Below are 17693 nucleotides of genomic sequence, written 5' to 3' on the forward strand. Positions count from 1 at the left end.
TTAAAGCACATGTGCTTCTTTCTACATCTACATGGGGGGAGAACAGGATGTTTACTTAAGAGCCATCTCATGGGTGTCCCTCTTGCAGCCTCAACGAGTTATTACTCAGCAACTGTGAACAGCAGCTGACCGGACTTGCCTATACGGTTTACTCATAATCAAGTATGAGAAACGCCTCCATACCCTAAAACATACTCTGTCTACATACATGAGGGGGCAACTCATTCCTTCTATACCATATTGGCCCAAATAAAACAATTTTGTAGAAGTTGTGTATTTTCAACATGCCCAGAAAGGTCAATGAGTTCTAAAAGCTGTTGCTTCCTTGAGATGGGGACAGGAATCAGATGGCAAGTCAAGGCCCCAAGTGGGGACCAGGAAGTTAGGGTGAGCCGGATTCCAGAAGCGGCCAGTGCCGTGTACACCCCTACTTGCTGGGTGTGTTCCTCAACTGTGCTATTTCTTAAGTGTCTGGTGACATGTGTGAAGTTTCACATATTCAAGGCTGCTATTTAGGGCCTTCTACCCTGCCAGGGATCCAGGCCTGGTCTAGATGCAATGACTCTCTTTACCCCTTTAGCCAACATTTATTAAGCCTCACTGGGTCATGAAAAGGGATGGGGTGAGAAAGGAGTTGAGTGTGGGTTCTCTTACTGGCAATACGTGAGAAGGGTAGATGTGGGCAAAGAATTGGCCAGAAGGATCCCGACTACCACTGCCCCAATTTTATGCTTGCTTTAAAAATACTTTTTTGCTCACAACCATACAATTTTTGGGGAAGACATACAAAATTATCATCCATACGGTACACCCACTTCATTACCAACCACTTCCTGAACATCTTGGTCTTGCCCCACCCGTTGTCCCTTTCCAAAATTGAACTGCCATAAAGGACCAAACAAAACCCACAAGGCCATAAAGATCTTAAGAAGCTCAGAATGCCTTCAGTGACATTGACTGCAGAAGTCAAAGCGGACAGCTGGACAAGATCAGAGAGGGGAAAAGTCAACCACACAACAAAGGAAACCATACTTTATTAAACAGGAAAACAAAAACATAATATTGGGGGCAAAGAGATTAAAAAAAAAAAGGAATGGCTGGAAGAGAGGAAAGCGCAAGCAGTCGCAAGGCAGGCTTGAGATGGGGGGGTCTTTGGCGTGTGTTTGCCTCAGACCTGTGCAGGTGCACACACACCAGCCCCTCTACTCTCCTTGCACGTTTAGACCAAAAGCAAATACAACTGTATCTTCAGAGAGATATTCAGGCTTTTCTTCCTGCATTCCTGTAGCTGGTTTCACCTTCAGCCCTGGACAGTCATGTAGGGTCTCTGCTGGAGAAAACTTAGGTCTTTCCAACAACAGGCCTGTTCCTCAAAGCAGCAGTTTCAGCTTCTGGAGAAGTTCCCTCCTATTTGCATTCACCAGAGAAGCCAGGGGCCCTTGGTCAAAGCCCCAAATCTCAAAGAAAAATATCAAACCTTTAGAACTAGTTATTTTATTAAATGATATTAATACACATTTCAAAAGGATTTCATTGTTGTTGCCTCTAAAGCATGTACTTGTTTTGTTTTCCACACTGAACACGTGAGAATATCAATCCAACATATCTAATTTAAATCTTAACAGGCACCCCAGCCCATTCAAAAAAAGGAGGGGAAGGAGGGGAGGCAAAAAGGAGAAAAAGCAGTAATTTACAGCAGCTTCAAAACAGTAACAGCTGAAGCTTACTTCTGCATGAACCACTGATAGTGAATATTCTGCAATTAGAAATTTTAGCATATTCACATTATCTAGATAGGTTTGCTGTACCATATACATCACAAACATTGTGTTCCTGGGACTGGAAAGGATGAAAGGCCTATTCTCTTATCATTTTACCCTCCCTGGAAATAAACCAAATTCTATTTATTCTCAACAGAATTTGGGAGGGCAAATGGGAGCAGGGACAGAGGTTGAATCTAAGCTGACTGAAGAGTAAACTTTTACAGAATATTTAAGGACTCAATTTCTGATATTGTATCAACTGAATTTTAAGTGGTACCAGTGTACTCATGCTGTACCCACTGATTCTCTGTCTGTGATTTTACAGTGAGCACCAAGAACCTTAGTAACAACTTCGCATTATCTGTTTGCATACTGAATCATGTCCTTGCCAAGACACACTATGCTATGCTTTTTTAAAAATCTTGTTCTGAGGTTGAAGTACAAAAGTCAGAGCATGGGCATGGAGTTTTAAATCACAGACACAGAAAGAATAAAACCCCTTTGTTTCATGTTATGAATACCAGAATTGTCTTATTTCACTATATCACATATATATACACACATCGTTGTCTTCACTGACTGCTGTAGGCAGATGTCCTTCAAGTTAACAAACAGCTGACAGTTACATACAAATCCTCATTTCCATCCTGAAACAAATGGATTTTGTGGCTTAAAAAAACAAAACACACTCCACAGAAACCCAACCCTTAAAGTCCATCATTTATAACTGTACAAGGTCTTCCCTTTCATGTACTAGCTATCATGCTTCTGAGGACAATTAACCTGCCCCAACATTCAGGAAACCACTTTGCTGACCAACCCCCCATTTTCTGATAAAATCAAATGGTCAGAGAGCCTTTTCAAGTAAACGCTACTTTTAGATTAATCGAGAGCAGCAGAAAGAATTCACATTCTTTTATTCTAGAATGAAAAACATCCCACTTAATTTTCTGCAAAAGAAAAAAAACCTATTTCAGTTTTGAGTTAAAACTTTCTCCCTTTACCTCCCCCCCCCACCCCACCCTCACACTCTTTTATACTTGTCTCTAAACAAATGTCTTAGGACTCAGTATAACTGTATTGTTTCTTTGCTTTGCTACACTATATACCTCATCCCACTTACAACGTTGTGGTATCATGCATTTTTATGCAGGGAGAGCTACAGGGCAGAGAGGCTTGAGAAGGTCAAAGAAAGAACAGCTGGCTTAAGACCAGAAATGCATTAGGAAGATGGAGGACTTGCAAGATCCTAACCACAGAAAACATGGAGAGCCCAAACAAGTAACATGGAATAAATTACACAAAAAACACCCAAACTATGATGCACACCTGGTTTGAGCTGCTCTTTTACCTATAAAGCAAGCTTATTCTGAGGCAAAGAATCATCTTCTGTCACTACATAGCCCACGCTCTCCCATCTGTAAAACTTCACTGGGGGAATCCAAAGCAATCCTCACACTTCTAGTTACTTCTACACTAACTTGGAAGAAAATATGAAACTTGCTAGGATTTCCTTTTATAGTCTTTAACTCATCTGGCTGGAGACTACCAGTGTGTACTTTAGGGTAAGACACTAAATAAAAAAATGTAGTAAAGCAACATTCGCTTTTCAGTGTCCCTAAACACTCAAAGTGCAGTGATTGTCTTTTCCCAGTACTAGCTGTAGAAATACAAGTAAGGAGCTTTTCAGTTCAGGGAGGAAAAAAACACTTTTTTTTTTTTTTTTTTCATGTAAAATTACTAAGGGCATAAACATTTTCTATTGAGAGTGGGAGGTGAGGATAAGGTTTGAGCCTTGAAATGTGACAGGTTGCTATCCATAGAGTGGGGTAAATTTAAACTAATCAGGTCCTCCTGTTTGTCTGCAAGGATATGTATAACATCCATGTGTCACTAAGACAGAGCTGAAGAGGTATAAAGAAAGATGCTACTGAACTTCCTCCTTCAGAATACCAAGAAGAGGGGTGAATACAGGACTAGGTCAAGGGTAAAAGAAAGATAAAGACAAATATTTCTCTTTCCCCAGTTAACTTTTGGTGACAACTACCAACAAATGTCACAACATTAGGGAGGCACCATGGTAAAAATGTCTACTTAAAAAAACACAACTGGGATAATATCTGAGAATGTTTCAGTTGCACCTCTGTATCTGCTGTCAACTACAGTGACTTTCCGGCTAGACTAGAAATGTAGACGAGAAAACTGAGGGAGAAAAAGTCAAGGAAAAAAAAAAGCCAGGAAGCAAGAGCTTGATTCCAGATATGTGAAAACCACCTCAGAAATATGTTTATGACAGACGGCCAAGTCAGATCATACCATCAATGGCTCCTTTCTCTCACTCTCTGTATTGCAGTTACTTATTCTTTAATTTTAATATACCTGGCCCCCTTTATTCTCCTCAAAGGAGGAAAATTCTTTACTAGGATAAAATGAGGTCTGTATTTCCTCAAAGTTGCTGCCTAATAGAAGAGGCTGAATTAAAAAACAAGGGCTTAGACTTTGGGAGAAAGGTCAAGAACTCAACTTCAATATGCCTTTTAAAACAAAACAAAAGAAAGCCCCCAAATAACTTGACAGGTCCGAGGTCCCCCACATTTCCTCCCCTGCAACATCTCTTGGCTGTCAGCAGGCCACAGAGCACACAGGGAAGACAGCCACACTGGTTACAGCAGGTGACTGAGCTGGACAGAGAAGGGGACAAGAATCCCTCCATTGACTACTTGATAAGCCAAGCCCCAAATAACATCCCAACATTGCACATGGTATTATCTGTACTGATGGAAGTTTTATTTCAAATGTAGTAATACTCTTCAATAGATGGGGTAAAATAAGATTTGTCTTCCTCCCCACCCTTCAAACCCCCAGCCAAATGAAGTGGCTTTAGTTGTGTTTCTTTGCCCCCCACCCCCTTAAAATACAAACATCTTGGAAAAGGTAGGTATAAGTGCAGTGGGAGGGAGGACTGGATGGAATAGTGAAATGTAAGCATATATAACTTTTTAATTTGGAAGGGAGGTCCTTTGTCATAATAAAAAAAGGAAGAAAAAAAATAGATCAAAGGAGGGAGAACAAATAAAAACAATGATAATAAACCAAACTCCTACTTCCAATGCTCTCTACTGTTCAAATGCCTTTCCCTTAGTTTCCATCAGTACCTGGGAGGGAAGAATGGGCGTTTTGGTGCAAAGAACGGAGGGCCCCTAGCGAAAGGTGGCCTGGGTCTCTTTAAACTGTGGAAAGGGTCTCTGCTGAGAAAAGGCTCCCTAGGCCGGAAGTCTGGCCGGGGACTCCGCAAGATCATACCACTCCGGTTGATGGCGTCTCTGTGTGAGGGACCCAAGGGGGGGCCACTGCTGCTGTTGCTGCCTCCCCCACCTCCTCCTCCATGGGCTGGGCCCAAGTGCTCCAAAGAATGGGAGGGCAGGCTCAGGCTCTCGCGCACACGGCTAAGGCCGGGGCCGTTGAGGTCCCGCTGGGTGGGGACCCCATGGTCCCTGGGTCCTGGGAGCACCCCGAAATGATCAGCCAGGGTCCCCTGAAGGAGGGAACTATGGTCCTTGGGAAATACTGCCACGGCCCCCGCCACTCCGTGCTCTGCCAGTGGTGGGGTTGGGAAGGGTACAACCCCAGAGTGGTCACCAGGAGGTGGAGGAGGAGGAGGAGCAGAAAAAGGGACGCCACTCCCACCACTGCTGCTATGTTCCCCGGGGGGCGGAGGAGGGGGTGGGGTGGGGAAAGGAACTCCGCCGTGCTCCCCAGGAGGTGGGGCAGCGTGGGCCAGGGCTGCCTCCTTTGCGAAGGGGTTCGAAAGATCCACAGAGGGTAGATGAGTAGGTGCATCTCGAGAGAAGATACCACCATGATCCTTAGGAGGGGCGGGTGGGGCAGATGATGGCCCCACTGGCTCTCTCTGGAAGGGTGTCCCATGATCCAAGGGGGATGGGGGGAGATGATGCTCAAATGTTGAGTTGAAACTGTTGGAACGGAAGCTGCCGACACTTTCCTGAAATTGGGGTGCTCGTTCTTTGTATGGTGCTGTTTTAAAGCCAGTGAGGCCTCCGCTGCCCCCACCCCCAAGGGATGCCAACTCAGAGGCACTTGAGGGGCCATTGTCAAAGGAGCCTCCTGAGGTGCTCAGATCAAACCAACCCACCCTTGAAGCCTCACGCCCATGTCCTCTATTTCCCTTCCCAGGGACTCGGATGGACTCTACAGTCTGTATCGGCTCCCCTGACATCCTCCTATTGGATGCATTATGATAACCCAAGGTTTCTATAGGGGCCCCCTTCTCTTCGGTACTGTCAGGCAAGTCTAAGCAGGAGGAGGAGACTCGAGTCTCTATGCGATAGTGCTCTTCTTGTTGCTGCTGATCGGCGGCCGTCAAGCTGAGCTGGGCGAGGTTTGACAGGCTGACACCATCACTTGAAGTGCCCTTGTTGGGGGCCTGGCCAAAATGTTTATCATCTGAAGGCTTTCGTGAGGCATTCTTAAGCATATTCTTAAACTCAATCGTCGACGTGGTGGAAATGGTAGAGGCCAGGACTTTCTCCACGCCTGACGTGGGTGGGTGGCCCGTGGGAGCGGCAAGGGTGTTCTGCGGAGAGAAAAGGGACCGATGTGGGACTGGGTGAGGAGAGTCTGGGTACTGCTTCTGCGGCAAAGTGAGATGCCCCGTGGCAGACTGAGACAAGCTATTGTGGTTGGAGTCAGGGGTGAAAAATGAATCATTCTTACTCGGCGATGGTGACCGGTCAGACCCCGCTTCATTCCCTCTGACGCCGAAGGCACTGAACAGTCCAGGGGGAGACGAAAGCCGGCCACAGTTCTCACTAGAGTCCAGGAGGGCCCGCACAGATGCAGGGAAGGCAGACTTTACCCCAAATTCTTGACCCCTGTGGCTGTAACTGGACAGGATTGGCTGGTACTCAGTGGTATCAGAAAGCTTGCTTGATTTCAGGATAGACTTGGCTGGTTTCTTCTCTAGGTTCATCATGGCAGATGGTGGAGGCCCTGAATACTCAAAATCTCGGTAATCTTCATCTTCCTGGAAAGAAGTATCTGGATAGAACTTCTCCTGTGAAGAGTCCATCAGAGAAGACGGTCTCTCCATTCCATCGGAAGGCTGCTTATAGGGGGAGTCACTGCCCAAGCCAAAGGGCCGAAACGTAGACACAGAACTGGAGAGCTCTCGGGGGAAGCTTTCCTCTCTTCCAGGGGGTGGTGATCTTGTACTGCTGGGTGTTGAGGACCCAGGGCTAATGATCTTAGAAAGCAGGGACATGGTATCCACACTGCTGGACGTGGGCTTGTCCATCATTTCATCCTGAGTGGGTGTCCCACTCCGTTCATCCCGTACCGGGGTTCCATCAATGTTGTCGACTGACGTGCTAGTAGGGCCACGCTGGAAGTCTGATGGATGGCTTTCTGCTGGAGCACTGGATCCCAAACTGCTCAGGATTGGGATGTTTAAGTTTAAGCCACTGAAACCAGGATTACCTTTTAAGAAGTTGTGGATCTTCATTTCCAGGCTTGGGGAGGTGGACTCTGACTCCAGCTTTGGCTTGGAGGCCTCTGAGGATTGGCACATGGCGACTTCAGTAGGCGGCGCAGCAGGGCTAGCACTGTGGTTACCTGTGAACCCCAGAGTGCTGGAGGGCAGCTTGAAAGTAGTGCTTGGGAGCCCTGGGCTTTGCCCAATGGAGGCCTTGCTGGCTGAAGTTGACGAGACTTCAGAAGTTGAGGAATTAGGAGAATAGCTGAAGCTTTTGGGAATAAAGGACTGGGTATTGGAGGACAGGTTTCTTCCTTTTATGCTAGAGACTGTGGTGTTAGCAGGGGAAGCTGAAGTGCTCTGGGGTGTAGCTTCGCTGGATGGAACTGGGTTCCCAGTAACACTCTGAAGTAAAGATGACAGGCCTGTAGAAACAAAGATTAGAGAAGTTAAGAACAACAACTCCCTACTTTCCAATGAAAACAATGTAGGCTAATCAGATATTCATTCCAGTGGGAACTAGACAGACATTAAAATATGAGATCAAAGGGACTCAGAACAAACAAGTAATGGCTAAATGTCACAGAAAACACTGGTCTGATTTATCAATATAAGGAGAGCAAATTACTGAAATATTTCTAGTAGCCATGAAACAAGGCCAACATGGCAAAAATAAAAGGCAACAGGAAGAGGGAGATTTTAGTGTCAGAATCACTCAGAGTTTAAACAAGACAAAGCAGGAAAAGAAAGGGGGCATAATTATCTGTAAAATAACACTTTAAGCCAGTATTTCTTAATGTTTGGTCTGCGGAATTGTTTCTCTAAACGCAAATAGATATTCTGCCCTATCCTTCCTTTCCAACTTCCGCAACTGTCTCTAATAAGTTAATGTACAGTTATTCTTAGGACAGAGAGAACGACATGCAAATTGCAGGGACTTATGTGACCTGTGATGCTTTTTTTAAGAAGCATATCTTGCTGGATTGGTGTTATATTTGGGGAAACAAGGCTTCGGTTGTAAAATTTTTAGTTGTAGAATGTAGCAATAATAAATATACAAATATACACCAAAAAGCTTATAGAATTAGACCTTTGGGGACACTGATCCTTTGACAAGACGACACACCAATCCCCTTCTTATAGCTTGGAAAATTCAAGGACTATTGGTCTATACATGTTGACACTGATGAGATCCAACTCTGCTCGCTGACAGATAAAACATTCTCAGAGCACCAAGAAAGAATTCTTTGGGGGCAAAGGCAGGCTGAAGTCCACCAAAGCAAACTGCTCCTGTAGAAAATTTCTTGAAAAAATATTTGATAAAGAAATAACAGAAGGTTCTTTATTTAAAATCCAATCATATTTTGGAAAATTTACTCAATTTCTGATCACAAACGAAAATTTTACATACCCTTCACCTGAATTAATAGCTTTCAGTCATATACTAAAACTGTTCCTTCATAATGATATATGAAAGAAAATAATATTTCATTTGATATTTCAATTATTATTTCTTTAAAATTTCAATTTTTATCCTTATTTGCTAAGAGATTTAAGGTCTTAAAATTTTTAAGGTTGTTTCATCTTTGCAGCATTTTCAAATGCCACTGACTTCTAAACAATGATGCATGGCTTTTATTATTATCCAATATTTGAAAAATCCAAATAATTAAAAGTTTATTTTCATTGCCATCCTCCTGAAAAAATATCTGTATTTAATTTTAAATAATCTCCCTGGCTGTACAATTTTCCTCTTCTTAATAGTTTGATTTAATTCTTTTTTCTTTTTTTTTTTTTTTAATTCTTAACAGCAACTGCTTTTACCAAAATCAGAAGCCTTGAAGCCCTGGAAAGTGATAATATCTTATGATTTTAAAATGATATTTCAGCATATCTTTCAGATGTTGTGAAATGAATTCTTCAAGAGATCATCTTCTTAACATAGATACTACTCAGATTTCTGATAATAGGGGAAATATTACTCTTACCACTAAATATTACTTTACTTCAATCTTAAACCATACACTATGGTGTCTGCCCACTGAAGTCATTCTTTTGTGCTGAAAATATCATTAAGGGCTGTAGGTGAGACATTGAGAGCAAAGTTCTAAGAGATTTCCTTTATGGTTGTTGAAGAAAGGTATCTATTTAAGTTGTCAGACATAGTCCTTTTAAAAGGTAAGGAAAATTCCACTTTCCATGAGGAACTCAAAGGTGGTGAACTGCCCTGTTACTCCACAAAGTTTTTTTTCTGAGAGTCCCACTTTTTATTCTGTCACAACACACCTAGTTCTGTTCAAATTTTGCCTGATTAGAAGGTCTACATGATATTGTTTTAACAATCTGCTCAAAGAAAAAGCTTCTTAAGATTATGTATTATATCTACAGAAGAAATTAAAATACAAGTGAGTTCATGGTTTTTAATGTAATTACAGAATGATAATAGAAGAGAAACTAGAAAGGAGAAATCATCAACATGCCCATCTCTCAAACTACTTATCCCTGAAATTAGTAGTGTGAGTTGCACTGTAGCATTAATTCTTTTGCTGGTGCCAATATGTAGAGGTGTGTATTATTATTTAGTAGTATTTAGTCATGTGTAACAAAATTCTCTTATATTGTAAGACAAAGCTCACTATAATACAGTGCTTGGCGGATCCACTTATAGAAGTATAGGAAGTAAGAAAATGAATAGATACCTGTACTGCTGCTCTCTATTCATTTAAAGCGGGATCTCAGCACCACTGACATTCTGGGTTGTATACTTTGTTGTTGGGGTTCTCCTATGTACTGTAGGATTAAGCAGCATCCCTGGCTTCTACCCATCAAATGGAGTAGCTCCCCACCTCAACCCCAGCTGTGACAAACAAAAATGTCTTCAGACACAGCCAAATGTCCCCTGGAGACTTCTGGTTAAGAACTACTGATGCAGAGTAAATTACTATATTGAAGCTGTAATTCACTGCATAATTATACTCAGGTTGGTATTTGAAGGATCTGAGAACAAAGAGCAAGGTAAGCTTTACGAAAAAATGTTAGAAGCAAAAAAAAAAAAAAAAGCAGCAGTTTTAGGCACAAAACATAATTAGCAAAGCTGAATAGAGAGATTCAAACAAGGTAAAAGATAATAGGTAGGTTTCCCTGGTGGGAATCTGCCTGCAATGCAGGAGACTTGAGTTTGATCCCTGGTTTGGAAAGATCACTGGGAGAAGGGAATGACAACCCATTCCAGTATTCTTGCCTGGGAAATCCCATGGAAGGAAGAGCCTAGTGAGTTACAGTCGATGGGGTTGCAAAGAGTTGGACATGACTGAGCAACTAACACTTTCACTTTCAATAGGTAGTCAGAAAACAGAAAAAGGTATATCGATAGAGGCCATTTGGACATAAAAAAGGAGATAATCATGTCTTCTAAGATTTCTGATAGCAGACTGATCTTTTTTATTGTTTTTAGTTTCAATTAACATTAAAATATGTACAATTCAACACTTACTCATGTATACTAAGAGTATGGGATAAATAAGTGAAAGAATACTGGACTCCAGTCAAGAAATCTGGCTTTTAGTCTCAGCTCACTAAAAAGACCGATGTGTGATCTTAACCTGGTCACATCACCTCACTGAGCCTAAATTTCCTCACCCAAGGAGGGGATTAGACTAGAGCATATTTAAAGTCTCTTTCTTGACATTTCAAAATTCTATAAATGAGAGGTCATATATGATAAAGAGAATAATGAATTAACTGTATTATATATTTCATGGCTTTAGATTTCTCAGAAATGGTATCCAGGATTAAGCCAGAGACAAACATTCACAGTTCAAATCCCTCTGGCACATGTCAGTTTACCTTGCAGTGCAGGGGCTGACTGTGTCTGGGTTTTGGAAAGAGCAGACAAAATGCTCTCTGGGGTGATCTCCACCTTCGAGAGGATATTTGCCAGAGGGTTGTGAGATGTTGTTGTGGCAGGTGCAGGTGTTTTCAGGCCACTGGTGAGGCTGCTCGGGCTTGTAGGAGTTCCTGGAGAAGGTCTTGATGCAGGACTGACCCCTGGTGGCAGAAAGATCAACTCAAGAATACGCAATTCAAAATGACCTTTAAATGCATGACACTTTCCAGTCACTGAATTGAGTCTGATATGTCTCATAGGAATTCTTCTGTGCATGATCCACTAGTTGTCCATTGCATATACAAAGAAAAAATCTGAAAACTAAGACTTGCTCCTGTCTACTTGGAACACCATTAAATTAGACAAATATCAAGTTTTTTTTCATATGTATTTACTAGCTTTCAGAGCCCCAGTAGAAAGAGATTGGAGAACCGATTTCTTTTTTCTCTACCAAATGAAACCTACACATCAGACTTCTGTAAGTGCTCAATAAATATTGCTGGTTAATTATGATCAGACTTGGTCACTGAATAATTCTGAGATAAATAAGTTATTTCCTTTTACATGGACTTTTCATTCAAGCAATCTTTACATTTTTACATTTTGAAACACTGGGTTAATTTTTAACAGGAAAAAAGGTATATAAAGAGAAAGTCATTTTTATTTTTTAATATAAACAGGTTTTAGTAAAGAAAAAATTACTGATAAATGAAAGAAAATTTTACATATTTAATGAAAGGAATGCCGATTCCAACAAACAATTTTTTCTAAGACTGAATTTGACAAAGTATAAACCAAAACTAAATTGTGTTGGAAAGACTGAGAAACAATGGGAACTTTCATATAGTTGGTACACAAAATAGTACATCTTTTGGAGATGGTTTTAGTTATAAAAAACTTAAAAACTTACATGCTAATTTTTTTGAGTCTTTATCTTCTAGAAATAAATATTTAATTATTTATGAAGAAATGAAATAATTGGGCTTTTCTTCAAAATAATCAGGATTGGAGAGGACACAGTAGAAACAAGATTGGCCATGTGTTTATACTGTTGAAAATGAGTGATAAGTATATACAAGGGCTCTACTTTGTAAATTTTTATTAAGATTTCCATTAAAAAAAAAAGTCCTATTTAAAATTCCTTTTAAGAAGGGTTGTGCATACATTTTTAGCATCAAGGTTGTTCATTAAGTATTCTTTACAATAGTGAAAAACTGCAAACTCACTAGATGGTCTAATAATAAAGGCTTATATAAACTACTGAATGCTGTATAGCTATCAGATGATGTAGATGAATATTTAATGACTTACAAAAATGTTCATGATACGGAGTTAAATTTTTAGTAGCTGATTTCAAAACAGTACAGTTGTCCCTCAGTATCAATGGGCGGCTGGTTTCAGGACCCCTGAATATACCAGAATCTGTGGATGCTCAAGTCCCTTATAAAATGGCATAGTATTTGCATATAACCTATGCGCATCCTTCTATATACAGTACCTATGTGTGCATATACTTACTTACCACGCCACACTGCTTACTGGATCTTAGTTCCCTGATTAGGGACTGAACCTGGGCCATGAAAGTGAAAGTGCCTAGTCCTAAGCAGGACTGCCAGAGAACTCCTCAGTCTTCCATATACTTTAAATCATCTCTAGATTTAGTTAAAATACACATTACAATGTAAATGCTATGTAAGTAATTGCCAGGGCAAGGCAAGTTCATGTTTTGTTTTTTCAACTTTCTGAAAAAAATTTCCCCCCAAATATTTTCAATCCATGGTTGGCTGAATCCATGGATGTGGAACCTGCAGCTGCAGAACTGCATGGAGACTATGGAGAACCAACTGTACATGCAATACACTTCAACTATTTCCCCTCCCAATGCTTCAATTATTGACAGAAAAATTAATGCAAATATTTTACTTCCCCAAACACATATATATATGCACGCACACACACATACTTGAAAGGTTAATAAACAGAAATGAGTTCCTTTGGGGTGGCAGACTATGAATATTTATTCTTTTATTTTCTAATTTTTCTATAGTGACCATGTATTGTATTTTTACCTTATAATTAAAAAACTACTTTTAATTAGAAAACAAAAACAAAACTCAGATTGATGGGTCAATTAGAAAGATAGAAATAAGCTTTTTATTTTCTTTACTAGGCCTACTTACCAGTATTTTTCATGACTGATGTCAGGCTGCTAAGGATGGAACTGATCTTTGCCAGATCCACATTAGCTAGGTTTGGCAAAGCCAATGCTGGAGTAGGGGAGAGAAGGGATGTGTTCACAGGCTTTGGAAGAGGTGGCGTTGTTGTCATGGTCACAGGTGCTGGAGTACACGAAGAGGCTTTTGAGATACTTTCTGTTGGCTTTGTAGGTACAGCAGTGGATACAGTTGACTTCTCCACAGGTTTTTCCTTCCTGTCCTCTACTGTTTAAAAAAAAAGAAGAGATGATATTGCATCCTACTGCTTTCCAGACTCTGCTTCCAATGCAGAATCACATGTCCTAATATTTCCTAAAATGTACTATGATTTATTAGAGAAAAATAATTCGTGATTTTCTTTTTAAAGTCATACTCTTAATAACTCATGAACCTTCCCACCTTTAGTATCTGCTTAAACTGAATTTCCCAAATGCATGGTTTTTTTTGTTTGTTTGTTTTTTATTTGGCTGTGTTGGGTCTTAGTTGTGACATGTGGGCTTATGTCCTGAGACATGTGGGATCTTGCTTCCCTGACCAGGAATCAAACATACATCCCCTGAATGGCAAGGCAAATTCTTAACTACTGGACCACCATGGAGTCCCTCTAAAGCATCTTTTATTTTACTTTTTAATGATTTCTTCCATATTAGTATCTGTGTACTGAATTTGTACTTTTCTGGAAGCATGTTATTATTTGGTACACATTTGTGTTTTTTCAGTAATGTTTATGTCATAAACTGTCCTGTCTTTTCTTTGCCGTTAACCTGGGAGCTTCCTAAGAGACAGAAACTCTGTACATACGTTAGTGTACTTACTTTCCTTTGGCTTTCCGAAATTGGTCTACTGGGGGTAAAATCAGACACTAATACAATGTTATACCTCCTGCAATAAGATTGTCTTAATACTTTAAAGGCAACGTATATATGGATAGTGCATCAAATTCAACCTAAGTCAAACTACCTAATAAAAATAATTATAAAAGCTGGGGATACCAGAGAAACAATTCACCCATCCAGGTTAACTGTGTTAATTGTCAAAGTGTGGTTAACAAAATGAGAATCTTGGAATCTTCAAGGTCAAGAGTGACAGAGAACAAGGAATTTCAGCATAAGCGGCCTTCCCTCTAGAGCAGTGCTTGTTCAACAGAAATACAATTCAAGACACATATATAAGTATAAATTTGCTAGTAACCATAGCAAAAAAAAAAACAACAAAAAAAAACCCCACAAAGTTAATTTTAATAATATATTTTATTTACCTCAATACACCCCAAATATTTTCAGTTTAATAAGTTATAAACAATTATTAATTAGATATTTTCACTCTTTTTTATGGCCCTCAGTTTCTAGAATCCAGTGTGTATTTTGTTTCTGCCACACTATGTGCCTTTTTGGACCTTGGGCCCCCGGGAGCAGAAGCGCAGATTCCTAACCATTGCACCACCAAAGAATTCTCTGAACAGCACAGATTCTTAATCTACATGGCATACCAAATCCTGAACCACTGCTCTAGAGACAATACTACCACCTTGGTGCTCTAATTTTATAAGGATTGAACTACCTTTCTAATATCTGCCGGTGACAGATTTATTGGTGGGGAAAGCAAAACAGATAAGGAGCAAGTGGTCTACTAATCACACAGGACGTACCAATGATTTTTGACCCATCGTCTTCCACATCTGAGAGGTCCATATCTTCCACGTCACGATTATCTGTCGCAGGCTCAGGTGTGGCAGATTTCTCACTCTCTGCATTTGGTGACTGGGATTCCTCACCTCCCATTCCTTGGAAAGGGGACTCAGAGCCAGTTGGGGAGGGAGCATCCACACTTGGGGAAGGGACTGGTGATTCCTCAGGATCAGGAAGGGTTGACTTCAATTGATCCAGCTTTTTCTTTAAATTGTTCACTCGATTAGCAAAGGTTTTATATGCCTAAAAGAGAAAAAAGAGTTTACTCCTCTGAGAAGTAACCAAGAAGCTACCATTCTGACTTGATCAGATTTCTTCATTATTATTAACTGTATCACTGGTATAAAACAAGAACATATCACCTGTCAAGCATGGAACAGTTTCCAATCTCTGCTTCTTCTATTTCCTAAGTCATTACTACCATCCACAGTTACCCAAGGCAGAAACTTACAAGTTATCTGTAATTCACCCTTCCTTGCTCTCTTCGATCCCTCCAGGCAACCAATATTTATCAAGAGCCTAAATGTGCTGGCCAACCTTCTAGGTACTGGAGATACAACAATCACCAAGAAGACAAAAATTATATCCATAAATAAAGCAGTTTGAGAGGTCAAACACTATTGACTTAAAAAAAAAATAAACTATTTTTTAAAAGTTTTAGGTGTACAAAATTACCGTGAAGATAAAATAGAGTTCCCATATATCTTACACCCAACTTCCCCCCTTTTTTTGGCCATACGCACAGCATGTGGGATCCTAGTTCTCTGACCAAGGATTGAACCAACGCCCTCTGAGTGGAAGCACATTCCAAACTACTGGACCACCAGGGAAGTTCCCAATTTTCCCTATTATTGACACTTGAGTATGATACATTTGTTACAATTAATAAACCAATTTTGATCATTATTATTATTAACTAAAGTCCATACTTTATGAATATTTCCCCAGTTTTTATCTAATGTTCTTTTTCTATTCCAGGATCCTGTAATTTAGTAGTCATATTTCCTAGGTTTCTCTTGTTTGTGATAGTTTGCTAGATGTTCCTTTCCATGTTTTTGATGAACCTGACAGTTTTGAAGAATACTGGTCAGGTATTTTGTAGATGGTCTCTTAACTGAGCTTTGTCTAATGTCCTTCTCATGATTCGACTGGGGTTATGGGTTGTGGGGAGGAAGACCACAGAGGTAAAGTGTAATTGCCATCACATCACTTCAAAGGTACGTACAATCAATATGATGTACCACTGTTGTTGTTAACCTTGATCACCTGGCTTAAATCCTACTAGTCATCTGATTATCTTAACTGCCAATGTCTTGAAGCTCTGTGTCTTTTTCCTTTTGGTTAAGGGTCTTGGACTATTAAATCATGGAATCATTTCAGCTGGTTGAGCAAGGAGCATTATTTTTAAAATGGGATGGGGGACTTCCCTGGCAGTACAGTGGTTAAGAATTCATGCTTCCAATGCAGGGGGCACAAGTTCAATCCCTGGTTGGGGAAGTAAGATTACACATGCCATATGGTGGGGCAAAACAAACAACGGGTGGGGGGGGGTGGGGTAGAAAATAAAATACTATAATTGAGCTTTTGCTTCTGGATATAACTGAGTAGTTTGTAGCAAAGCAACACTCTTATCAAGAACAAATAGAAAAGCCAGATACATACATATACCTATCTATACACTTTCACAAGCACACACATACACACACGCATTTGAATGTACTGTAGAGAGCCAAGGCAACCAAAACCCAGGTGGCAATTCTCCAGCAGGGGGAAACCATGAGTAAAGTCAAGCTGACATTCTGCAGCTGTTTTTCTCTTACGAGTTCTGGTGATATGGGGGAGCTAAGCAAAAATCTGAGAATTTAGGCAAAAGGAAAAGGCACAGGGTTACTACTAAATAATATAAAGAAAAATGCAGAACTTTTAAGTCTTGCTGGCCTACAGAAACATTAAAAAAAATTAGAAAGGCCAAAATTCTGATGAAAGAGAAAGGACAGAACTGGCTTAACAATATGCTACTGTTTTTCCTTCAAGATATTTGCTGATAGATAACCAGCAAGAACCTATTGTATAGTACACGGGAACTCTACTCAATATTCTGTAATAACCTATACAGGGAAAAGAATCTGATAGAGAACAAATACATGTATATATGTAACTGAATCACTATGCTATACACCTGAAACTAACAAAACATCAACTATACTTGAATTTAAAAAAACACCACATTATTTGCTGAATTAAGCATAAAATTTCTGAAAAATAAAGTGCAGTTAAACATAGTCTCGTGGTACAGAAGAGACAAGGATTAGAGTTCAAATCACACAATGAAGGAAGGGGCCTAGTAATCAGCCCAGGCTCTTGGTGGGAAAAATCTGTGATCCAGAAGCTGGATGAACAAGAGAAAATCAAAGGCTTCCCCAAACTGCAATTCAGCCTGAAGCGTGATTATTCAGCCAAGTAATTAATCATACTTGATTAATATGATTACCTCTCACAATATCGCCTAGCAAAAGAAAGGGTGAATCCTTTCTGACGGAAAACAAATCACCAACACTCTATAGAAATATATTTATATACAATGCTCGGTATTCAAGAAAAAATCAGTAAGCATGCCAAGAGATAGGACCAAATGACCTAAAAGAAAAA

At 40.3% G+C, this 17693-nt stretch overlaps 1 protein-coding gene across 9 annotated transcripts in view; it reads right to left on the minus strand.

The window, feature by feature from the left end:
• Positions 1-1478: 1478 nt before the first annotated feature.
• Positions 1479-17693, minus strand: part of RPRD2 (regulation of nuclear pre-mRNA domain containing 2) — a 95889-nt gene continuing 79674 nt past the window's right edge. For 2 of the 9 annotated variants that reach the window (XM_055584418.1, XM_055584417.1), the window contains 5 exons: positions 15005-15287; positions 13321-13581; positions 11101-11301; positions 6498-7679; positions 6137-6357 (listed from right to left, as the gene is read on the minus strand). In XM_055584418.1, the coding sequence (XP_055440393.1) occupies positions 6269-6357; positions 6498-7679; positions 11101-11301; positions 13321-13581; positions 15005-15287 (2016 nt within the window). In that variant the 3' untranslated portion in view covers positions 6137-6268. Of the gene's footprint in view, positions 7680-11100; positions 11302-13320; positions 13582-15004; positions 15288-17693 lie in introns of all 9 variants that reach the window. The other 7 variants (XM_055584414.1, XM_055584412.1, XM_055584416.1 and 4 more) reach the window with 5 other exon arrangements.

Source organism: Bubalus kerabau, chromosome 6, assembly GCF_029407905.1.
Source record: "Bubalus kerabau isolate K-KA32 ecotype Philippines breed swamp buffalo chromosome 6, PCC_UOA_SB_1v2, whole genome shotgun sequence".
Lineage (NCBI taxonomy): Eukaryota > Metazoa > Chordata > Mammalia > Artiodactyla > Bovidae > Bubalus > Bubalus kerabau.